Below are 25,904 nucleotides of genomic sequence, written 5' to 3'. Positions count from 1 at the left end.
TTACAATTTAATAGATCAGATAGTGAAGTATATTCAGCAGTGCAGTATATAACATAGACCATATGCCATAGTATAGACCATACATAGATACAGGCCAATTGAGTATATATATATATATATCGGTCAGTTCAGTATAGACCATACATTGATACCCACATATACAGTATATATAGGGCAATTGAGTATCTATCGGTCAGTTCAATTGAGACCATACTATGATAGGATGATAGGTATATGTATATATATATATAGGACAATTGAGTAGCTATTGGTCAGTTCAGTATAGACCATACTTTGATATATATAGGGCAATCGATTATCTATCTGTCAGTTCAGCATAGACCATGCATTGATATCCACATATGTACAGTGTATAGGGCAATTGAATATCTATCAGTTCAGTATAGACCATACTTTGATATCTATATCTATAAAATAATAGGTGCAGCGCTAGAGAACAAGCATATAGAAGTTCCAAAAAAATCTGTGTTTAGTCCTATTCGGTTTAAATCAGCAAATGTCTGTGATTCCAAGATGGTATTGCTGGGTTAAACATATCACCACCACCAGATGTCACCAAACACACTGACCCTTACCGCCAGGCTGATAAGACTGCACCAGATAAATAATCTCCACGCTGGTTCATCCAAACTTAACCACAGATCTCCATAAGTTCTCAGGAACATGAATGGCAGATGAGTCACAGATCCTCATATGGCCCCAAAAATAGTGAAAAGGCTCATAGTGCAGTAAGTTAAATTAAAGTAGTGCTTTATTAAATAATAAAATACACTCACATTCTATCAGGATGGCTTCAGCATATAAACAGTGTGGGTTATTTCCTTCCAAGAAGATGGCCGCTGCGTCCTCCATCGCAATAACATCACACGTTCCGTAGCCTGCCCGACGCGGCGTTTCATCAACAATGACATCGTCAGGGGCATGGTTTGCGGACGGCATTGCGCACATTTATGTACCCAGGACGGAACGAGCGGCACTCAACTAATGGAGAACATCCGCCGGATGTTCATTATGCTCTGGAACAGAACCAGAATTAGTCTATTATGGGCAGAAAATTTGTTAAAGCCAAAATTAAAATACAATAAGCCCAAAGATGCCTAAATAAATAGGAACAATATGGGGCAAATCTGCATATTTGGCATCAAAATGTTTCTTTTATTATATTATGTGTATACGGACCCAGCTACACCATATACCATATACCAAGCCCCCGTAATCACAGGGAGCATAAAAAATCCTTGGTGATATCCAAGGGAGTACTCTCAAAGCCAGTCAGCATTTAATCATTAATGTGACAAAGGAATATAAAGCTAAATTAGAATATGCAAAATATGGAAATATAACAGCGCCATCTCCCTAAGAAAAGAAACAATCCCACAGAACAGCACATTACAGCGCCATCTTGTGGAATAAAAGTAAAAAAACATACATAAATCAACAACACAACAAATATACACAAGACGTATGTGCAAATTGAACAAATTCCAAATGTTAAAATTATGATTAAAAATAAATAAATGAGGAATCAGAGAACCAAAAGAAAAATTAAGAGAAAATTAACTATTGGATATAAAGGTGTTGACGTCCCACTCCACATTCATACCATGTGGAGCGTATGTCTTTGCCCTATAAATCCATCTAGCCTCAAGCTTGGAAATCTCCCTGACCATATTACTCCCACGCCAGTTTGCCACAAAATGCTCAATCCCAATGAACACCGTACCCGTAGGGTCCTTGTTGTGGCACAAGGCGTAGTGCTTTGAAAGGCTGTGGCCAGGGAAACCTTTGCGGATGTTGGTCACATGCTCATTGAGTCTTTTGACCAACATCCGCTTGGTCCGACCTATGTATTGCAGACCGCCAGGACAACAAATATACACAACATATTTAGTTGTGCAAGTAATAAATTGCTTGATAGCAAAACTCTCCTGTGTAGTAGATGACACAAAGGAGGTAACTTTCCTTGGACGGTATGCATTCAGAATACAGATGGGGCACTTCCGACAGGGAAAGTAACCCACTAAATTCTGAAAAAAAACAGAAGGCTTCCGTGGCGGGTTGACAATGTTCGGGGCAACCTGTAATCTTAGAGGTGGTACCCCCCTATAAATGACCACCACCAACAGCCAAGGCCCAATTTTTTTGCACCGGCATGATAAGTACATGGGATTTCAAAATTGTATGGAATTTTTACCAGCAGGGCCCGTTCCTGTGCCCAAGAAGAGCAACTGCGAGGGGTTACGGTTTTCAGGCACCACAAACAACCAAGGCCCAATTTTTCTGCACCTGTATGGCAAGTACATGCGATTTGAAATTTGTATGTATATTTGTATATGACATTTTTTCCTTTAGAAATATCAGTATTGCTGCAGCAGGCTACATACATCATACAGATGCGCTACTTTACAGGCACACTAAGGGGACCCCCAGGCACGATAATTAAAGGAATTTTTTATTTTTATAGTTTCAATTTAAGCCTCATTAAAATCAGTAAATCACTGCTCCTCTAAAAATGATAATTTTTAAAAAACATTTTTGCATTGGTACATGTTCCCCAGGTCAGTACCCAGGCCCTCATACACTTTTTTGGGCAATAACTTGCATTTAAGCCTTCAAAATGAGAACTTTAATTTTTGATATTCGAGTGCCATAGACTTCAATGGAGTTAGTTTGTTCGAACAAACTTTTCCCCTGTTCGCGGTGTTCTGGTGCGAACCAAACAGGGGGGTGTTCGGCTCATCACTAATGCTGAGCCAGCTCCGCCTCTTCTAGAACATGTTGAGTGCTGGTCTTTGCCTTTCTTCGGACTGTATCATCCACATAAACCAAAGCAAATCATGGTAGGAGTACTTATGAGGCTCAAAAGAGAAAAAGTTGCCATAACTGATAACATTGAACAAATGTTCCATTGCTTGATAGTAAGAGAAGACTGTAGGAACTTCCTAAGGTTTCTGTGACACCGTGAATACAACATAAACAATGAAGTGATTGAATACCGCATGAAAGTACATGTCTCCGGAAACAGTCCCTCGTCTGCTGTTATAACATGGGGTCTACGAAGGACTGCTCTTGATGGCGAAAAGGAGTATGGTGCAGATGACATCAACACTTCAATCAGAGAGACTTCTATGTGGATGAAAGTCTGAGATCCTTACCCACAAATGAAGAAGCCATAGACCTGCTCCAAAGGACACAAGGTATGCTTTCTGAGGCCAACCTCAGACTCTATAAGATTGCCTCAAACAGTGCTGCTGTGCAAGCCTTTCAGCCTGGCGATCATGCCACAGGATTTATATCTGGGAATGGACATGCCTCCTGTTCAGGGAAGTCTGGGCTTACAGTGGAACTTATTAAGGGACACTTTCGGCTCTCAAGTCAGCTCTGCAGACAAGCCATTTACTAAACATGGCGTTCTGTCAGTGGTGAACAGTCTATATGATCCACTGGGATTTGTGGCTCCCAACACCATACAAGGTAAATTCTTATTAGGACGGCTATCAGAGACTATTGAAGATTGGGATGCTCCACTACCAACAGACAAATATGCAAAGTGGGAGTCCTGAAAACAATCTCTAAATGCCTAAGATGGAATTGACATACCATGCTACACTTCAGCTGCCTTTGCTGTAAGATAGAGAAAAGATTCGCGTCTTCTCAGATGCATCCACTAAGGCCACAGCAGCTGTTGCCTACCTCAAGGCAAATGACTCTCTCAATCAAACCCATGTGGGGTTTCTGTTTGACAAAGCTAAGTTAGCACCTAAGCCTGAGCACACAATTCCCAGGCTTGAACTTTGAGGGGCTGCGCTAGCCGTAGAAATTGCAGATTTTATACTGCGTGAGCTAGACATTTAGATAGATGACATCAAATTCCACGCAGACAGCAAAGTTGTTTTGGGCTACATATACAATTGGACAAACACTTTTATGTCTATGTCAGCAACAGTGTAGAAAGAATAAGAAAATCCTCAAGGTCTGAACAATGGTATCACATTCCATCAGAGTTTAACCACTTGCCTACTGTGCACTTAAACACCCTTCCCATCCAGGCCAATTTTCAGCTTTCAGCGCTGTCACACTTTGACTGACAATTGCGCGGTCATGCTACACTGTACCCATTTGAAATTTTTATCATTTTTTTCACACAAATAGAGCTTTCTTTTGGTGGTATTTAATCATCTCTGGGTTTTTTATTTTTTACAAAAAAAAAGAATAAAGACAGAAAATTTTGAAAAAAAAAAAAAGTTTTTCTTATTTTCTGTGAGTAAATTTTGAAAATAAATTTTTCTCCTTCACTGAAGGGCGCTGATGAGGCGGCACTGATGGGCACTGATAGGCTGCACTGATGGGCACTGATGAGGCGGCACTTATGGGCACTGATGAGGTGGCACTTATGGGCACTGATGAGGAGGTACTAATATGCCGCAATGATGAGCACTGATAGGCGGCACTGATAGGTGGCACTGATAGGTGGCACTGATAGGGGGCACTGATAGGCGGCACTGATGAGCACTGATAGGTGGCACTGCTGGGCACTGAGAGGTGGCACTGCTGGGCACTGAGGTGGCACTGCTGGGCACTGAGAGGCGGCACTGGCGGGCGGCACTGCTGGGCACTGAGAGGCGGCACTGATGGGCACTGGCGGATGGCACTGATGGACAATGACGGGTGGCACTGATGGGCAGCACTGATGAGCACTGATGGGCAGCACCATCAGTGCCCACACTCAGTGCCCATAGTGCTGCCAGTCAGTGCTTATCAGTGCCTAGATGAGCAGGCACTGATGGGCACTGACTGGCAGCACTATGGGTACTGATTGTGGGCATTGATGGGGACACTGATGGCGGGCACTGTGGGCACTGATGGGGGGGCACTGTGTATGTTTTTTACCTTGTAGTAATCAGGGCACTGGTGATCAGTGCCCTGATTACATGTCTCTTTGTCCCTGGCGCTGTGCAGCTCTCCCTCCTTCCTCACACTGCAGGCTCCGTGTGAGGAAGGAGCGCCGGCGATGAGAGATGATCTCATATGTTTACATATGAGATCATCTCTCATTGGATGATCCGATCACGTGGTGAATGGCCGCTGTGATTGGCCATTCACCACGATCTGTGATCGGCCGTGTCCAAGGGACACGGCCGACACAGATTCTCCCCGCTGCGCGCTCGCGGGAGCGCGCGGGGGGCGTGTCACTGGGAGGCCGTTTAAAAACGGCCTCCCGAAAATTCGAGTCCGCGCTGCAGCCGTATATAGGCTGTAGCGCGGATGGCAAGTAGTTAATCCTGCAGATCATGCCACCAGATCAATGTCTGCAAGTGTCTTTGCAAATTCTTCTTGGTTAACAGGGCCTGAATTCCTGCTGGATCATACAGAAGAAACTACAGCTGAGGTCTTCAGTCTTCTAGATCCTAACAACGATCCACAGATTTGTCCTGAAGTCAAGACCGTTGTTACCAGGTCTGAACAAAGATGTATCTTAAGTTTGTCAATGCTTTGAACGTTTCTCCAAGTGGACAAGCCTTGTACGTACTATTGCAAGGTTAGTCCATATTGCTCACTGCTATCACACTATCACAAGTCTAATGATGCTGGCTGTCAAGGCTGGCACCTATGCCAAAAACCTCTTTCTGCAAAGGACATTTCTGAAAGTGAACTGATCATAATACGCAGTGAACAACAGAATGTCTTTAGCACGGAAATTAAATGTAACCGTGACAAGCAGAACAATCCAAAAAAACATTTCAATTGCCAACCTGAAACCATTCATTGACAGTCATGGCATACTAAGGGTCGGTGGACGTTTAGCCAAAGCTTAGTTTGGAGAGCAAGAACAGAATCTTCCTACCATACCTGGTCACCACCATCTTTCCACTTTGCTCATACGGCACTATCATGAAAAGGTTGAGCACCAAGGTAGACATTTAACAGAGGCTGCCTTAAGAGCCACAAGCCTTTAAATTGTTGGAGCAAAAAGACAGATTTCAGCTATACTGCACAACTGTGTCCAATACTGCAAACTAAGAGGTAAACCTCAGCAACAGCAAATGTCAGATTTGCCAGCTAATAGGTTAAGTACTGACCCGCCTTTCACTCATGTTGGTTTAGATGCTTTTGGGCCATGGATGGTAACAGCACGCAGAACCTGAGGTGGCCAAGCAAATAGCAAATGACGGGCAGTGCTGTTTACCTGCATGAGTTTGTGTGCAATACACATTGAAGTAAAAGAATCCATGGATGCTTCAAGTTTTATCAATGCTCTAAGGCGGTTCCTTGCCATCAGAGGGCTAGTAAAGTCATTAAGATCTGACTGTGCAACCAATTCGATTACAGCTCGATTCTAAGCCAATCAAGGACTTTTTAGCTGAAAAGCTAAATGGGTGGCTCATGGGAGAGAATGATAGGCATTACACGTAGGATATTGGACTCTATGTTATTGGACTTGAACTCCACAAGGCTTAATCATGAGAGTTTAACCATCTTTCTGGAGGAAGTTTCCACCATAATAAATTGAAGACCACTTGTTCCAGTGTCTACAGATCACCAACCATCCTTACTCTAGCTACTCTTCTTACCCAGAAGCTTGGATCTGTTCTTGTTCCACCTGGGGCCTTTAAAGGGGGGAACTTATACTGTGAGCAATGGAAACAAGTACAACATCTTGCCATCTGCTTCTGGAATCTTTGGAAGATGGACTATCTTTCTCTTCTGCAAGGACACAGAAAATGGCAACATCTGAACCCTAATCTCCAAGTTGGGGATCTTGTTCTTCTCAATGACCAGCAAGCCGAAAGAATCGAATGGCCCATGGGGCTCATTGTAAAGACCATTCCTAGGGATGATGGTATGGTACATAAGGTAGAGGTGAAAGTTGCCCGACAAGGAACTGTAAATACTTTCCTCAGACCCATCATAGAACTTGTTTTGCTCTTTACTTTTGGAGACTGAACTTGCTTACCTGAGTTTGTTGGATCCAGATTTTGTCAAGAATGTGCCTTGGACTTTAATTGAAACTACTTCATGCCTTATTGCAGTTAATGTTGTTGCATATATGCATGTTATTTTCTCTTGTCTTTCAGGTCTTTAAAACAACTGCAAATTGTACCATTGTTTATTTGTATTTGCATAACTACCATTATGATATCACATAGTGGTATTTACAATACCAGAGGCGGAGTTTCCTGTTACACTTGTATGTAAGATATAATATAATGCATAGTTATGGTAATGTTTATAGAATTGGTAATTGACTGCCATCTTTTGGTTATTTTAGTTATTGTATCATTCTTTTTCTGTTCCTTTCTGTGTTCCACCCTTTTTGTGATGTACTTTCTGTTCTTGTTCGTTCATTATGCTTATGCGATAAGATTTGGCCACTTGTCTAGGCCTTTCATGCAATTTACTCACATCTGGGAACACATTACCATGTTTTGACCTTCAAATGTCATCTTTCAATCATCTACTGCATCCTGTTGTCTACTGTAACTGCTGTAGTCAATAAATATCTTGTGGATGAAAAAGACGTGCTTGGTGAGTTCAGCTATCTGATAAAGATTGTCCGCGGTGATTATATCTGCTTATATGGGCCAGGCATAGAGGTCTCAGCAAGGGGTAAGTCACTATTACAACAGTTGGAGTCAGAATAATAACAGATATTTACAGTGATTACAAAAACCATCATATATTCCCTTTAAATGTTAATTGATTGCATCTCTTTCCAGGTTCTGGGCTGGAAGTAATTGCTCCCCCTTCTCAAACAGCTTCATTCCAATCTCCTGTCAATTTACCATGTACCTTTAGCTTGGATACTCCGACGATAAATCCACAGTTCCTGGGGATAACCTGGTTCTTTGGAACAAAAGAACTGCTGAGATTTGACAATAAGGAGAAAGTGGTCAGTGACGGGGTGTTTTTCAATGAGCAGGCAGCCAAACAGGGAGAAGCATCGCTGACCATTCGTAATGTGACCATCGCCAACCATGGTACCTACAAGTGTTTAGTCACCTACACTCCAGACAGAATGTCCAGGGAAATCCAGCTCAATGTTAAAGGTAAGGAGCAAAGCATCTAATTTCTGCTGTAAACAATTGTACCAGGGCTTCACACATGAGGAGAAAGGGTATGAACTTTCATTTCTTCTTCCAAAATGTCATACACGACCCCTCAACCTAATCCATGTTCAGCTATTCATCTGTCTCTACTCCTCAGGCAATGACCAGATCTTTTTCTGCTTCCTTTCCCAGTGAAATGTGTTCAGTCGCTTCTCCTTTCCCCTCATTAGATTAGCAACACCCCGTTACTGCTCTGCAGCCACCATCATCTTCCTTGATTTTACAACAAAACGACTAATTTCACCTTCAGCATAATTTCACCAACAACAAAAATTCGTTTTAGGCCCCATTCACGCCTGTAATTAGGGCTATAGTGCGAATTCTGGTGGCAAAAATTCCTGGCTTCAGAATGACAGATGTTTGCGAATAACCGGGGCCTCTCAGCCTATGCAAAGTAATAGCTGTATGTGTATAGCCCAGCACTTCTAGAGTTCACAAGCACATTTCCTGTTAACACATTCTTTTTAATTGTTTTTTTACAGGTTAGCATTCAAAAAAAGGGCAAATTTTCCCCAAGTTCCCAAAACTGTCCCCATTTTTTCCATGTCTTTAGCCAGAAAAGAGAACAAACATACATATATTATTTTTTTCATGATACCTGGAAATTCCTAATATTAAATCTCAATATTTATGTTTTAATCTTTTTTGTCTTATAGCTATACCAATGGTCAAGATACACAAAAAGGATCTTCATAAGAATGACAAAAACGTGGTTGATTGTTCAATTACAGGTTTCTTCCCTAGAGAGATTAAAGTCACCTGGCTGCGGAATAATGTTGAGATCCTGAATGGATCAGAAATTGTAACAATTCAGATGGATGCTGATGGGACATTCAGAGTGAGCAGCTCTATAGTCCTCACCCCTGCTCAGATCCAGGATCGTCCATCCATTACCTGTCAGGTAGAGCATGTGTCCCAACAAGAGCCCATCAAAGATGACTTCTCAGTGACATATAAAGGTATGAGGAAGCTTGTGGACTTTTAAGTCACCTTGTTTTTTGCTCATTCAGGACAAGGTAACACATTTGCTACATAACAGGCCCATTTCCGCTGTTAGTGCTTAACTTTTGTTTAAAAATAATAATGTTATATTTACCTGCTCTGTGTAGTGGTTTTGCATAGAGCAACCCCGATCCTCCACTTCTTGGGTCCCTCGTCGGCACTCCTAGTCCCTCCCTCTTGCCAAGTGCCCCCACAGCAAGCTGTTTGCCATTCAGACACGGAGCTGCTGCTCGGCCCGGCCCAGCCCATTCTCTCCCCTCATTGGCTCACTGACTTTGACAGCAGCGGGTGCCAATGTGTTTTAAACAATCAGGAGAGAGAGTCCCGAGGCTCTCGTGCAACATTGCTGGGCTCAGGTAAGTATTAGGGGGGCTAAAGGTAGGCTGCTGCACACAGAATGCATTAAAAAAAAAAAACCTTCTGCCTTTAGAACCACTTTAATAACACAGTAGTGACCAGTAGATCTAACCACTAGCAGCAATCAGGCATCCGACACACCCGGAAGTATGTTAGATGTTGAAGATACTTTGGCAGCCATAGCTTTTTATGAGAGTGATAAAAGGAAGGACTGATTGTAGGATGGATTGCGGTTATATTTGTTTTTTGTTTTTTTGCTCTCTTTATGTTTGGACTAGAAAGCTCTATTCAGAGGTTTGAAAGGTTCCCCATTAGTCAGAGTCAGTGTTGCCAACCAACCAGATTGAAATTTACTGACACGACCCAAAATTACTGGCACAACCACTTTTTTACTGCCATTTCCAAAAGTTACAACATTATAGTTTTAAGCTCAGTAGATTGCTTTAAAAAAGGCTTGGATTATTTTCCTAGGTGTATATAATATAACTGGATACTAACATTTATAGGTAAAGTTGATCCAAGGAATATCTGATTGCCTCTCGGGGGATCTGGAAGGAATTTTTTCCCCTGCTGTAGCAAATTGGAATGCTTTGTTGGGTTTTTTTGCCTTCCTCTGGATCAACTGCGGGTATTGGATTGTGTATCTGCGATTGTATGGTTGTGTTTTCTTTATTGTTTTTTATTGGTTGAGCCAGATGGACTTTTGTCTTTTTTTCAACCTGACTAACTATGTAACTATGTAAGTCCAAAAGTCAGTACTTAGGCTACAAACAAGTACAATATGTAATTATAAAAATAAAACAAAATGAACACTGCGCTAATGAGGAAAGCTGCTAGCACTTGGGACAGTAGTACTAATTTCCATAAAACAAATCTATACAAAATAGTGCAGCGCTAATTACAGAGAATCAAGAAAATGTAAATAATAAGCATGAATAGCCATATAAAAAGTCCATATATAGCACATAAAGTCCAGAGGAATTAGTAAATAACACCAAAAGTAAGAATCGCACACAGACGAAGGTGTAATTGGAAATCACAGAGGAGGAAAATACACCCAATGTGATTGAGATGTCTCCTTACTGGATCCTAGTAACCACTAAATTATAAGTGGCTAACAGCATTGGTATGGCTCTCAGGTAATCCAGGACTAAACCTCAAATCCATAGTTGGAACTCTCGGTGGAAACGGACCTCTCAATCAAATAACTGGGTAACAGTTCTTCAATTGTAATCCCCCTCAGTGTGCTAAGTGAAGTGAGGGTCCATGTAGGCATTGTACATGACTTGGATGTTGTCCGTGACTCCCGGTATTTTCAGTGTCGCCCTTGCGCTCTCAAGTGTCTTCACACCTACCACTCCGCCACCAGCCAACCCGCTGCCAGTACAATATGTAATTAGCAATGTGATTTAAGGTAGATATTAAGGCAAAAAAACATATTTCTTATTTTATTTTCGAATAGAAAGTAAGTAGCTCAGGGACAGGACTCAGGAGGGCAGGAAGTTAGAATGGGCAGGCACACAAAAATGAAATTGACACTCACAGGGGCACTGACAGCAGTGTACAGCTGCACAGATCACTGACATGACAAGTCCCCCCCCCCCCCCGAGTCACAGTGACAGTCTCCCTCCACACAAGGTGGTCCTTTCAGTTCACTCCAGTCCAAACAGCACTCACAGTCCCACTTCCAGCTTGCATTGCTCCCGTCCCGTCCCACAGACCTGTTGGCTACCTTTTGCCATGACATCCCAGGACATATTCAGGCATCTCCACCAGACCCCCCCCCCCCTCGCTGGCACTTCCTGAACACACTGTAGCAGGCCTTCAGATGGTCTCGGATGGATCCAGACCTCAACTGCACATGCGCAGTTCCAAGCCAAGCATCACAGCCATATTTTTTCTGGCAACCTTTCCTGTCACTGGTATTTACTGGCAGGACAAAAGTGCCTGTTTTTTACTGCCTGCCAGTAAAAATACTGACAGTTGACAACACTGGTCAGAGCCAGACTTTTCCAATCAGCAGGAAGCATGAGCTTTGCAGAATGCTTAGCTATAGGTCTGACTCAGCAAAGTGTGTGTCGGACCTCTGCAGAGAGTCCTCCACCCAAAGATCTAGGGACCTTTTTTGCAGCTGCTGGTAGGAAACAGGCTTTTCTACTTAGCCTGTAGCTGCTTTAGAAAGAAAACCAACTGTAAGCAATTTAACAACTTTTATTTGATGCTTCTGAAATGTTGTTAACTGATTTAAACCGAACGTTTAACTGAACTTTAAATACTTCATCAAAATTTCTCTTATGGTCACACCTGTGCAATCAATCCCTATAGACTTCTACGATGTCATTACCCAGGGTTGGGTATGCTCTGGAGATAGCTATATAGACACCTGTGTAGGGCTTTACCACACAGGCACAGCTAGCACAGAGAAATTTTAGCTGAAGAATTTCGACTTTGCAGTAGACCACGACTGCAGATTGGGGCTATTTATGCATTTAGAGCAGTGCAGGGTGAGTCCATTTAAAAAATGTATCCACAGGGTGACCAAGCGGCAGTGAATTTTATTACAGAATATTGAAATGTGTCACCCCACTGAAGTGGAAAATCAATGTATTGACTGTTAGTTTCAAAATCGAATAAAAGCATGTTCGGAGGGGGCTCAGATAATAAATGCTGTGTTATTAAAATTGTTGCCAAGGCAAAAGGTTTTTTCACATTACTGCATTCTATGCATGAAAAAAAAACCTTATGCATGTAGCTTTCCCTCTGCAGTCCCCTTTAAATACCTACCTGAACCAGATCCCAATCCAGCGATGTGCATAAGAGCCAAGGTTCTTTTGCTCAAGGTCAGAGTCAGAAGCACTGAAGGGAGTGGATTGGGCTGCTCTGTGCAATGGTTTTGCAAGAATGATGTGTTTGTTATTCTAATAATTAAAAAACAAACCTTTACAATCACATTAATGATAACAGAATGCTTCTTATATGTGATTTTTTTCCTTTTATCATAGTTTTGTAACAGGATACATAATTATAGCCGGGAGCAGACTACCATTATCTGATACTGCAGACTTACTTTCTGCTCTCTCTCAGACTGTCTCTATAATCCCCTAGTGTTGGTATCAGGTTTAATGCATTATACTCTTGAGAAAGGCATTGTGAACTGTAGTCTTCTACAAGGATATTACTGTACTTCCCAGCAAGCCATGGGCTCTAGGAGAGAATTGGGGGAGAGACTATAAAGGGATCTGCTGAACAGGCCCACACTCTCTTGCTTCCCGGGATCCATTGTGTGTGCATCAGTCGGCTGCAGAGCGAGCAGACTGCGGCCAACTGCACACCACCCAGCTGTCTGTAGACTCAGCCCAGGCGGGACGGATGACCATTGCTGCATCGCAGACATCCCTGCAGTATCGCTGATCGAGTGGAGTCGGTGGGACTCACTGAGACAGCAGAGGGCAGCCATCTCAGTGTCCCACAGTGTGGAGTGTCGCCGCTGCCTCTTCTTCCAGGACTCCTAAAGAAGGACATAAGGATTGGTGAGAGAGCACCTGCTCAGAGTCCAGTTACCAGTTACTACAGTTTCTCTTGGACACTGAACACAGACACTCTACATCTGGATCAGTTAGTGGATCATTGATAATCAAAACCAGCTATTCTGCATTGCCTGTTTCACACTGTGCTACACTGGGGAATAATTTTTTCTTTGAGCTCCAAGTGCCGGTGAAGATCTTAGCAAGGCCTTGCAAATTGAACATTGCTATATCATTGCTCTTAAAGGGGATGCGTTACTGGTATCTAGATTACCTCATCTCTCATAAGGATATAGGTATTATAGGCTGGCCTGGGGTTCCCCTTTAGTAAAGCATTTCTTATAGCAATTTATAGCTTTCTGAGAGACTCATTCACTTACTGCAAGATACTGTGTATATTTGATGTATTTACTTGTTATAATTGGTTATTCACTGTTCTTTAGTGTTATTTCAACTGCGCCCTGGCTGTTTATCCAGAGCCTAGTTGATAAATGCTCTTTTCAATCCTTTTCCTTGAGCAAAGCTGAATTAAGGAGTTAAAATCTATTTGCATTGTGTCAGTGTATCATTTAAAGATATACACAACATGTCTGAACCTAGAGTGTCAGGAGGGCTGGATGGTTCATGGGGTCAAAGCGGCACAGAAGAACGTACAATTACCAGCAACACTCAAGGGGGCAGTGCTACATTTGGGGGCTCATCTGGGATGTTCTTCACTGCTGCAGGCCCTAGTCAGCCCAGTCACGAGCCAATGAGAGGGAAAGAGATGGACTCAGTTGCTACAGCTGCCTGGGGAAGGGCCTAAGGAGCTCAGATGGAGTGAAGCACTGTTCTGGAGATCTCAGGAGGTGGAAGATCTTGCCCGAGTGTTCTCGCTGCAAGAGAGGGAAGAGACAATGGAGGGGCTACCATCACCGCCATCCAGTGCAAGGTCAATGGGGCCAGTGTGGAACTGGTGCCCCTCCCATTTTATTCTATTCAGACATGCGCCAGCTAGTTGAGAGCTTGGTGAAGAATGGCTCCAGTAATGGCCAGGGGTTTAGAAAGCTCCGGTTTTTCTTAGGGCAATTACCAACTCCAGCTGGAGAAGAGGAATTTGAGACCTGGATGAGTCAGGCCACTCAGGTGATAGAAGAGTGGAGTGTGCCAGAGGCTGTGAAGAGACAGCGGCTTAATGAGAGCCTCAGGGGCCCAGCGGTCAAAGTGATCCGTAACCTGCGGATGGGAAAGAAAGACTGTGTAGCTATGGATTACAATGATGCTTTGTATGCTGTGTTTGGAAGGGTAGAGAAGACCCTGGATATGTTGTACAAGTTTAATCACACTCACCAACAAAGAGGGGAGAGATTTTCTGAATACCTCTGTTGAGTGGATATAATGTTACATCAGATCATCCTCAAGAGGGGCATAGACCCCAAGGACATTGACCAAGCTCAACTGGATCGAGTGCTACAAGGGTTTTGTCCAAATCTACCCATTGTGTTGAAATTACTGCTGAAAGGAGCATGATCAGTCCCTACTTACCCGGAACTGATATAAGAAGTAAGGGAGGAGGGAGCTTTATTGGAAGAAAAGAGTAAAGGGCCGAGAGAGCTAGTGGCAGGAGGGGGAAATAAGGAAAGAGCTTCTGCCCGGGTTGTTCATGCAGAACCTAGATTCTCAGATGAGGACAGTGAAACTGAAGCAGATCCAGATGGGCATGAGAGCCCATACAGCAAAAAGTAATCTGACACTCTGAAATCGGCATAGTTGATGGCCCAAGTTGCTCAGGTTCAAGCTCAGATATATCAGGCGCTGATGCGAGTGATGGAGACTCAAGGGAAAACACAGGAGCAAAGATTTAACCCTTTAGGACCAGGACTATTCCTCACCAGAGAAAGGAGATGCCTTCAATGTGGAGGATTTGGACATTTCAGGGCTAAGTTCCCCAAGAAGGGAGCTAGTCCAGAGTTAATGGAGGATGTGTTGAAAGCATTACAGAAGATACTCTTCCCAAAGAAGGAGGGGACCTCAGTGAAGGAGCCAATTGAGCGTCCCAAGACCAGACAGAGCTCCAGCGCTAGAAAAGTATCCAAGAAAAGGCAAAGGGTGAGGCCCACTGTTCATCTTTCTTCCTCTCCACCTGTATCTAAAAATGAGCTGGCTGGGAGGAAAGACACAAGAGGTCAATGAACCCTCTCCTAAATGAAAGAAAAAGAGGACTCTATCACCACAGATGAAGTTAGTTAGGGATCAGACTGCAGAGTCACAAATGAGAAAAGTGCCAAAACAAGTGGTGTAGCGAACCCTGTTGTCGCGACAGACTATGGCGACACCAGTGAGAAGCGTGCCAAGACAAGTGGTGGAACGAACTCCATTGCCACAAAGGAAATTAGTTATGATTCATTCTACAGCGGCATGAGCTAGAAACGTGCCAAAGAGCTTGGTAAAACCCTCTCCTTTAGTCTCGCTGCAAGTGGAGGGGATCTACACTAAAGCTTTGCTTGATACGGGAGCCCAAGTGACACTATTATAACGGGATTTCTATGACAAACAGTTGAAGCATATTCCTCTGTGCAAGCTGGAAGAATTGGAGATCTCGGTCATTGGCACCCAAAAGTTTCCGTATGATGGATACATACCTATCAAGATAACCTTCGACTCATCATTGGCGGGGAAGACGGAGACCTTTGATACGCTAGCAGTTGTTTCTTCTCGGCCTCAGGGAGCAGGACAGAATTCCTTGTTGATAGGAACCAACACTGACTTAGTGAGAAGTCTACTCGTCCGTTTGCCAGAAGAGGTACATCCACAGTTGAGGCAAGCTTTTCAGCGTGTGGTTCAGGAACAAAGGGCACCAGCTGAAGGAGTGGGAAGGTTTTGGCGATTGGACACTTGAGAGAAGGTGTTGCTGCCCGTAGAGAGAGTATGTATGAAGGCCACTGTCAAGTTGTCTTGGGATCAGCCAGGTCTATTCATGGTGTTGGAAGCTGACCCATTGGGAAAAGAAAAAGGAATAGAATTGATCTCAGAAATTGTGCCCACAAAGACGTTGTCAAAAACCGGGGGTAGGGTCTTGGTCAGTATCCACAATGTTACAGGACAACCTGTCAGCCTGAAGCCCCGGATAGTGCTAGGGGTGAGTGCGACCACTCCTGTGATGTTGAATGATCTAGTTCAGAAGGCGGCCGGAGAGGACTAGGAAGGGGATTTTTAGGTCTAATGTCCTGCTATGCCTCTCAAGTGGCGGGAGAGGATCAAAGCTCAGCTTTCAGAATTCATAAAGACAAACCTTTTCAGGAGAGAGCTCAGCGGATCCCTCTGAGTGACCTTGAAGACCTTCGTAAGCAATTTGCCAAGCTGAATAGAAGATGTGTTGCAGTGTCTATCTGGAATAAAGTGGTCTAGTGTGTTAAATCTGAAGAGCGGGTATTACCAGATACCAACGCACCCGGATGACTGGGAAAAGACTGCCTTCATCAGCCCATTAGGATTGTTCAAGTTGGATTGCATGCCACAGGGATTGGGGGGAGCCCCAGCCACCTTCCAGAGGTTCACGGAGCACACAGTGGGAGATGTGAATCTGATAGAGGTACTTGTACATCTGGATGATATCCTTGTATTCGGCAAGACACTAGAAGAACATGAAACATCATTTGAAAAGGTTTTCCAGAGGCTTCATGCAGAGGGGCTGAAGTTGTCGTTAGAGAAGTGTCAATTCTACTAAACATCAGTTACCTGCTTGGGGCATGTGGTCTCAGCAAATGGAGTAGCCACTGACCGTGGAAGCTAGAGGCTGTTACCACTTGGCCTCGGCCAAGGACAGTTACAGAACTGAGGTCCTTTCTAGGATTCTGCTCCTACTATAGAAAGTTTGTGAAAAACTTTGCGCAAATTGCGAGACCCCTGAATGAGTTGTTACAGAGGGAAGTAAAAGAAGAGTCGCAGAAGTTAAGTTTGAGGGAGCAACGGCCGTTGGGGCCTAGAAGACCACGTGAGTCTGTTCAGGATTAATGGATCCTGAAGTGTGAACAGGCTTTTAGCTGTCTGAAGCAAAGCCTTACAGAAGCTCCGGTTTTGGCTGATGCTGACCCTTCTAAGCCTTTTGGGTTATGAACTGCATTCGGATGTTAGCCGAGATGGGCTCAGAGGAGTGTTGTATCAGGAGACGACAGGGAAGCTTCGTCCAGTAGCTTATGTGAGTCAAAGTCTTACCCCCTCTGAGAAGAACTACCCCGTACACAAGTTGGAGTTCATGGCCCTCAAATGGGCAGCAGTAGACAAGCTATGAGACTACTTGTATGGAGCTTCGTTTGTGGTAAAAACAGATAACAATCCTATGATCTGTTGTCTACTGCTAAGTTGGATGCCACTGGTCATCAGTCATTGGCTGCACTGTCTGAGTTTAAATTCAGACTAAAGTATTGGCCAGGAAGAGGAAATCGGGATGCAGATGCTTTATCCCGAAGACCATATGTTTCAGGTGACAGTGCCCAGAATTGGATACAGCTGACCCCTGAAGGAGTTCATGCAGTGTGGTAGAGCATCATCATAAGGGAGCTATGGGAGGCAAAGCCATGGGAGTCACCCTGGCTGGAGTACCTCATTACTACTGTGATCTGACTCAAGTGCGTAGTCAAATGTTGCCTCACCTGACAAAGGAAGACCTGAGAAGGGACCAAAGGGAGGATCCCCTATGTGACCTTGCCAAGAAAGCATTGGTGGCTAGAGACTCTCAGATACTGTTGAAAAGCCCGGCTGATGGCACAAAAATTGATTTTAATACATACTTACCTGAAAAATCCATTTCTTGAAGTACATCATCATGGGACACAGAGCCATAAATCATAACATGTGGGTTATATAGCCACCTACAGGTGAAGGACACTGGCAACCAATCAGAAAGGATGTCCCCCTATATAACCCCTCCCACACAGGAAGTACCTCAGTTTTGTAGCAAGCTATAAAGGCCACAAAAAGAGGGCAGGGACCTCTGTGTCCCGTGATGTACTTCAAGAAATGGATTTTACAGGTAAGTATGTATTAATAATCTATTTTTCTTTTCGTACATCACAGGACACAGAGCCATAAATCATAACATATGAGATGTCCAAAAGCAATGCATCTGAGGGGAGGGGGACACCAAAAATACCGCCATATGACCACAAAAGGGACTACACCACTGCCTGCAGAACACTGCGGCAAAATGCAGAATGCTCCTGGGTCCCAACATCCACTCGATAGAAATGAGTGAACGTATGCACCGACGTCCAGGTCACGGCCTTGCAAATCTGAGCTATAGAGGCTTGATGATGAAGTGCCTAAGAGGCAACTACTCCTCTGGTAGAATGTGCCTTTACAGGAAAAGGTGGAACCTTCCCTTCTAAACCATACGCCTTGGTAATAACCTGTGCGAATCCTATGAGAAATCGTAGACTTAGATGCTGCCAACCCTTTCCTGGGCCCTTCTGGCAGCACAAACAAGAGATCGGTCTTACAAATCTGAGCTGATTTTTCCAAGTGAATTTTAAATGCAACAACTTTTCCTCCTCTGTCTGAGGGAGGATCCAGAAAAAAGAAAGGTAGTATAATGTCCTGATTCAAATGGAAGGCGGACACCACCTTGTGCAAAAAACCTTGGTGTGCACGTAGAATCCCCCTATCATGATGAAAAAACAAAAATGGCTCTTTACAAGAGTACTAGTTCCAATACCCTTCTAGCCGAAGTTTTCGCAATCAAAAAGACCAGTTTCAAGGTCACAAGAACTTGTCCGATGGGCTCAAAAGGCTGTATTTGTAAAACTGCCAGCACCAAATTTAGAAACCAGGGACATAATGGTGGCTTCACAGGTGGAAACAAACATAACATTCCCCGGACGAAGGTCTGAACCAACGAATAAGAAGCGATTGGTTCCTGGAAGAGAACCGATAAGGCTGAAATTTGCCCTTTAATAGTGCTCAAGGCTAATTTCCTATCTAATCTGCCTGCCAGTTCTCTATTCCTAGAATGAAAACTGCGGCCAGGCATGGCACAAACTTCTCTGCCCAGGACAAGATGATATCCACCTCCTTCTGGGATGACGGACTCTTTTTGCCTCCTTGATGGCTGGTATAAGCCACAGCCGTGATATTGTCAGATTGCACCCTGACAGGGTGACCCCAAAGTCTGGGTGTCCAGTATTTCAAAGCCCGACTGACTGCTCGGATTTCCAGAATGTTGATGGGGAGACTTTTCTCTGCCCAAGACCATTTCCCCTGGACAGTGGCTTCCTTCAGAACGGCTCCCCAGTCAGAGAGACTGGCATCTGTAATCACCACTTTCCAGTTCACTGGAAGAAAGGATTTCCCCTTTTCCAGATTTCTGGTCAACAACCACCACCAATTTAGACTCGGACATACTCTTGGTACCAGAGACATGGACCAGTCCAGAGACTGAACCTTTCTGGTCCATGTAGACAGAATGTTGTTCTGCAAGGGTCTGGTCTGGAATTGAGCATAGGCAATTGCCTCGATTGCAGACACCATCTTCCCCAATAACTTCATGCGAAGACGTACAGAAGGATATCTCAGCCTTACTATGGACTGAACCAGATCCTTCAGGTCAGTGATATTCCTTGTTGGCAAGAATACTTTTGCCTGTACTGTGTCCACAAGGAATCCCAGATATTCGAGACGCTGGATCGACTGTAATGCTGACTTTACCAAATTCAGAATCCAACCAAGATGTTCTAGGAACTGTTCTGTCTGGAGGACATTTCGGCTTAGAGTCAAAGCCGATCGATCTATAAGTAATAGATTGTCCAGATATCCTATTACAGATATCCCTCGGGAACTTAGAACAGCCAATACTGAAGCTAGGGTCTTTGTGAACACTCTTGGAGCCATGACTAACCTGAAGGGCAGGGCCACAAACTGAAAATGACGGTTTTCCACTGCAAAGCAAAAAAACCTTTGATGAGCCTGGAATATAGGCACGTCAAGATATGCATCCTTGATGTCTATGGATACTAGAAATTCCTTTTCCCATAAGGAGGCCATGACTGAAGGAATTGACTGCATACGGAAAGTATGAACGTTCAGAAACTGGTTTAGAGCTTTGAGATCCAGAAAAGGTCTCACGTCCCCGTTCAGTTTGGGCATTATGAACAGGTTTGAGTAAAAACCCCTGAACCTTTCATTATCACTCTTTCGGCCCTCAGCTGGTCCAAAGCCAGAAAGCGAGATCTTCTTTTTAGGGGATATATCGGTATACTTGACCTTACAAACCGAGGATGCGGGGAAAACCCGAAATTACAGTTTGTACCCCTGCGAGATGGTAGAGATATCCCAGTTGTCCTGGATAATTTCCAACCAAACCTCCAAGAACCGAAGCATCCTAGTGAGTGGGGGCACCCCTTCACAAGATGGGCATAGAGGAAGACTTGGCTGATCTCTGAGCCAAGGGCTTTTTCTGTCCTTGCCCTGAAGGCTTGGTTCCGGACCCAGATGGCTGAGGTCGTTGCCACCATCTGGAATTAGAAGCACTGGTAGTATGAGTGCTGGGGAGCTGGACGCCTGCTCTTCCTTTTTACAGGTAGCAACCTGCTCCTCTTACCTGGTAATTACGCAGACCAGCTCTTTAACCAAAGGATTCTGCGCATATGCACTGTCATCAGAGCAAACTGTGACATTTGGCATATGGAGTCCGTAAGAGCATCTACTGCGAAACATAAAGTGCAAGGTAGATCTGACAGATCTTCCACAGACTCTCCTTGAGATAGAACTGACACTCACTTTATATGGTCTTTTAAAGACTGACAAACTTCTATGGCCACTACTGCTGTTTGTATTGCAGATCCCGCAACATCAAAGAAGGCTTTCAATAAAGATTCCAACTTTTTATCTACTGGATCTTTAAAAACCTGGGCATTATCCACAGGGCAGGTTAAACCCTTGTTAACCAAAGAAATTGCAGCATCCACAGTAGGTATATTCCATTTCTTTGTAAACTTTTCCTCCATGGGATACAATAGAGAAAACCTTTTAGGAGGAACAAAAATCCTACCAGGATGGTCCCAATCATTATACATTACTTGCTCCAAGAGCGGATGTATGGGAAACTTCCAAGGATTATGAGGAGGGCGCAATGAGCCTAGAAAGGAAAAAAGAGACTTTAGCCATCTCTAAGGGAGGAAATTTGTATCCAGACCAGACCATTTCAGTACGGGACTGAACTAACAATCTCTGGGTTTGAGAGGCTGACAAAGACTCCTCTGACTTCCCAGAAGTGGAAACCTCAGCTTGACCTTCCATAGGGTCATTTTCAGCTACTTCTTTCACAATCTCTGCCCAATCCTGAACTGATTTAGGGGGTGGCTCAGGTGAGAGGGATCTATTACGTTTCCTCCCTCCTTGTGATGCTGCAATCATGCCAGCAATCATATACTTAGGGCCGGCTAATGCCGATGGCAAATTATCCTTAGTGACGTAGGTTGCGGCAGAAGCACCTGCAGTAGCTACTATGCCTGATAACCGTAAAAGCTTAGATTGGCTAGTCGCCTCTGGCTCTTCAAGGGGAGAAGACACAAAGAAAGCATGGCTAGACCTTCAAGGCCTGACAGTGGCATCACAGTGCCTCTGCTAGCTGTGCCCCCCCCCCCCTTTGTAGCAAGACAAATTTGAGGTACTAACATCAGTGTACTCAAGGCTTGTGCCAAGCTATACAGCTTATCACACACAGCACTGACTATCCCAAAGATACAAAACCTGTCTGTGCCATTAAACATTCACCCACAGTGACTCATGCAACCCAGCTGCTGCTTCTCTGTGTCCCCTTTAGTCTCTGACAGAGGCTTGCACGTTGGAAACAGTTTCTTAAAAATCACACCATTTTATGATGTATTGCACATGTGCTGTGTGCTATGTGGCGTCCACGTGCACGCCAATCGCATTCAAACACGACCCCCTGCGGCGAAAGCCCATTTTAAAAAAGCCAAGTTTCATGCGCGCACATGAATGGGCCTTCTCCTCAGACAGGCTATCGATGGAGGAGACGAACACGCTTTTTACGCCAAGGTGAAAATAACAACATGGGGTGAGAGCAGCTTAGGCCAAATTGGTTTGTCACAGCTGATACCTTTCAGGTGATCAGCACAGGGTGAAAACAGTGTGTCAAATAAACAAGCAAAGAAATAATGTTTAACAAGATGCATTTTGCATACCTTAACATCCATTGTCTCATGCAGAGACCCACAAGGCACTCAGTCTCTGTTATCTCTTAAAGGGAACAGTGCATAAAATATTTACATTTGCTGTATGTGTAAATATTTTAAATTGGACTTACCAGTCCTGCCGCAGGATTCTGTTTGAAACAGGAATCCAATCTTCACTCATCACGGGGAGCATTGTATTGCCAACCTTCAAGGACTGGGTCCCCTTGTTTTAGAGGGGCCACGACCTTGGACCTGTAGAGCACCCTGCACGGAGCGCCTTTGGGGTTTGGTATTACCAAGGGTCCGGATTCCAGGGTTAAGCGGATAAAAAGGACAACAAAACTTGAAACTAATTCCAGAAGCTCAGGTAGCATCTTTTTTAATCTTTTGACTTTTTTAGATGGATCTGATAGCTAACCCCTTAGATTCAGTGATCTTTGATAGGGGTATATAGCATAATCTTCTTTCTTCTTTTAAAGAATATGTGGAGAGACTCTCCACCGTGACCATCACCTTTAGACACCGGCAAAAAAACAAGGCACTTCTTGTGTGGGAGGGGTTATATAGGGGAACATCCTTTCTAAATGGTTGCTAGTATCCTTTATGTGCAGGTGGCTATATAACCCATATGTTATGATTTATGGCTCTGTGTCCCGTGATGTAGGAAAAGAAAAGTAGTTTACAAGGAATGGGACTGACTGCGATTGGAAAATAGGATTGTGTATCGGTTGTGTCCATTTGAAGAACCAGAAGGTGTTTGTTCAACAATTGTTTCTTCCAGAAAATCATCAATTAACAGTGACAGCTCTCAATGATGATTACGGACATCTGGGGTCAGATAGAACCTTTAAACTAGTAAGGGATCATTTCTTTTGGCCATCCATGAGGACAGTAGTTAAAATGTACTGCTGTTCTTGCATTTGGTGCATTCAGAGAGCTGCCCCAATGGGCCATCTACAAAGTCAAGGGCCAATGGAACTGGTGTGCATTGATTTCTTGTGTCTAGAATCTGACCTGAGTGGGTGCAGTAATGTACTGATTGTGTCCGATCATTTCACCTGGTATGCTCAAGCTTTCCTGACCAGGGACCAACAAGCCAGTACAGTTGCCAAGACTGGTGGAGAAGTTCTTTGTTCACTACGGCCTGCCCCAGCAACTTTACTCGGATCAAGGCCAGGATTTCGAGAGTAAATTAGTAAAACGGCTTTGCAAATTGTTAAGTGTTAAAAAGTCTAGAACCACCCCCTTATCATCCTCAAGGAGACCCACAACCTGAACGGTTCAATCGCATCTTGTTGAACATGCTGGGGACTTTACCATTAGAGAAGAAACAACATTGGGGTGACCATAATTCTGCTGTAGTAAATGCTTACAATAGCATGGTGAATGACTCTACTGGGTACTCCCCCTACTGGTTGATGTTTGGGAGAGAGGCCCGTCTGCCACTGGAATTAGCTTTTAGGACATCTCCAGATCACACCTCTCAAGCTTCCTATCGAGGCTATGTTGACAGACTCAGAAGGAATTTGAAGCTTGCTTATGGGAAAGCTCTGGAGGCATCCACTGCAAGGGAGCAATGGAATAAAATAAATTTTGATCTTAAAGTGTTTGAGTATTATTACGAAATCTGGGAGTGCCTGGCAAACACAAGCTAGCCTCTCAATCTTACATCATCTGCAAACGATTACCTGTGCATCAGTTTTGCCTGGAGGGAAAGACCGGTCCGCTTAAAACCTGCCATTGAAACCATCTTCTACTCATATGGGATGTCGTGTGTATGACACGTTCGAGAATATTATTCTGAACGAATATAACAAGTTCTTTTTAATCGATTAATTTATTTTTAACAGCATATACCAATCTTAGTGAATACCAACTACAGTAGGGAATACATAAGTATATTTATTCACAAGACATGTATTCAAAACAGTTAGACCTGAGGTGACACAGAAATAATAACTTTTTACATAAAATACAAACTTACACGATAAATGCAATGTGATATGTAACTCAATGATAATAGTAAAAGAAAGCAGGATTACGTTTTCCCAGGTATCGTAGAAACCATAGATAAATTTTCTATATAATCAGACCAAAATTGTCTGCGAATTGCGCAGCCAACAGTCACTCCGCTGCAGTTGGAGTGAGAAAAGGCTATGCAAAACGGGAGACTAAATCGCTAATATTGCACTAAATAGGTACTAATTAAAACGTAGAAAAAACAAAAATCTGTTTTTAGAGAAAAATCGAATATGGTAAATACGGCTGGGACTGTAATCTCGTTACCCTTTAGCATGAAATACAACAAGTATAAGGAAGGAAACAAACAATGGTAAATAATAATCAGATATCATCAATGTATATTTACCACTTTTAAAATGGCTGCTAGCTTAAAATGGTTGATACCAGAGTCCTTAAGATGGCTGCCTTTCCAAAAATGTTGGCCAGTTAGGGAGGAGTTTCGTCTGACATCCTTCAAAGTTTCAGGTAAGGGATGGAGCAAGATGGAGTATGTATAGGTGAGTATGAGTATGGATGTAGTAGCGTGTGTGTTGTAGTGTATTGAAGTGTTGTTGCGTTGTGTGTGTGTCCCATCTCACATCTGGGTTCCTTTTTATTTTATGTTGAACAAAAGGGCCGTAAAAATTACAATAAGTCAAACCCAGAAGGAGGAACTTTATCCCCATTGGTTGGGATTACTTAACCATTAACTGGTGAGGTCATTGGGCGACACCTCTATTAGTCATCCAGTATATTGGATATTAGAATTATATGATAAGTTCTTCATTTAATAATAACCATAAAACAATATGAGAATTTGTCCATATTCTCATGGTACATGCGTGGCCATCTGATATTTCCATCATGTATCTTGGTAAGGATTGGACCTGGTAACGCCGTTTAATAAGGATATATTATTAATATGATATATATTGATTAGAAATGACCGATTTACCCAGATACTATATATTTACATTTAGTAGCGTTAAAAATCATGTGGATACATACATAGTTATAGGTATGTTGCTACACGACCATTGGCAGATATGAACTTTTCTACATCTGGGTTATTTTCAATCAGAATATTATCTATTAGGGGATTCTAACGTTAGTAAACAATACAATAATTATTTGGGATATATTCTGACCATTATACACAACTATCTAAGACCCCGTTCACACTGGGGCGATCCGACTTGCCGGGGCGACCTCACAGGTCGCGGTGCGCAGCTCGCACCGCGACCTCGGATCGGCCGACACGGACTTCATAACATTGAAGTCAATACAGGTCGCTCCAGGTCGCCCCAAAGAAGCTCCGGACCCTTTTTCTAAGTCGGAGCGACTTGTGTCGCTCCTATTAGAACGGGTCCACAGCTTCTCTATGGCAGGCGACCTACGGCAACAGGTCGCCCCAGTGTGAACGGGGTCTCATAGATATATTGTAATTCTTAAAACAGAAGATTTTCCTTATAACCATAATCTCTACATTCCCTCTTGGCATATGATGGACTGTGGAAGTTGTAGGGACTTATGATTATAGTCTCACATATTTTTTAAATAAAGTCTGTTTAATGTGTATTGGTGACTAGCAAACAAAATTTTTTTCTTTTATTTGATGGCTCCCAGTATTTGACTTTCCAGAATTGGAACAATAGCTACCCATTAAACTGCATTCTGTTGTTTTTGCAATCTGTACCTCTCCCAGGGGGAAGACAATAGCC

At 43.5% G+C, this 25,904-nt stretch overlaps 1 protein-coding gene across 1 annotated transcript in view; it reads left to right on the top strand.

Annotated features, from left to right (window-relative positions):
* The window catches only part of LOC309558533 (uncharacterized protein), a gene marked incomplete at both ends in the record, with an annotated part of 311,122 nt that overhangs the window by 202,987 nt on the left and 82,231 nt on the right, over positions 1-25,904 (top strand). The window contains 6 exons of the mRNA XM_082261613.1: positions 7,740-8,069; positions 8,786-9,088; positions 13,995-14,296; positions 14,762-15,100; positions 15,549-15,794; positions 17,354-17,474. Of these exons, the coding sequence (XP_082117739.1) occupies positions 7,740-8,069; positions 8,786-9,088; positions 13,995-14,296; positions 14,762-15,100; positions 15,549-15,794; positions 17,354-17,474 (1,641 nt within the window). The remainder of the gene's footprint in view (positions 1-7,739; positions 8,070-8,785; positions 9,089-13,994; positions 14,297-14,761; positions 15,101-15,548; positions 15,795-17,353; positions 17,475-25,904) is intronic.

Source organism: Pelophylax lessonae (assembly GCF_965119305.1).
Source record: "Pelophylax lessonae genome assembly, chromosome: 6".
Lineage (NCBI taxonomy): Eukaryota > Metazoa > Chordata > Amphibia > Anura > Ranidae > Pelophylax > Pelophylax lessonae.
The sequence above is the reverse complement of the archived record's forward strand: the minus strand, read 5'-3'. Positions and strand labels throughout refer to the sequence as shown.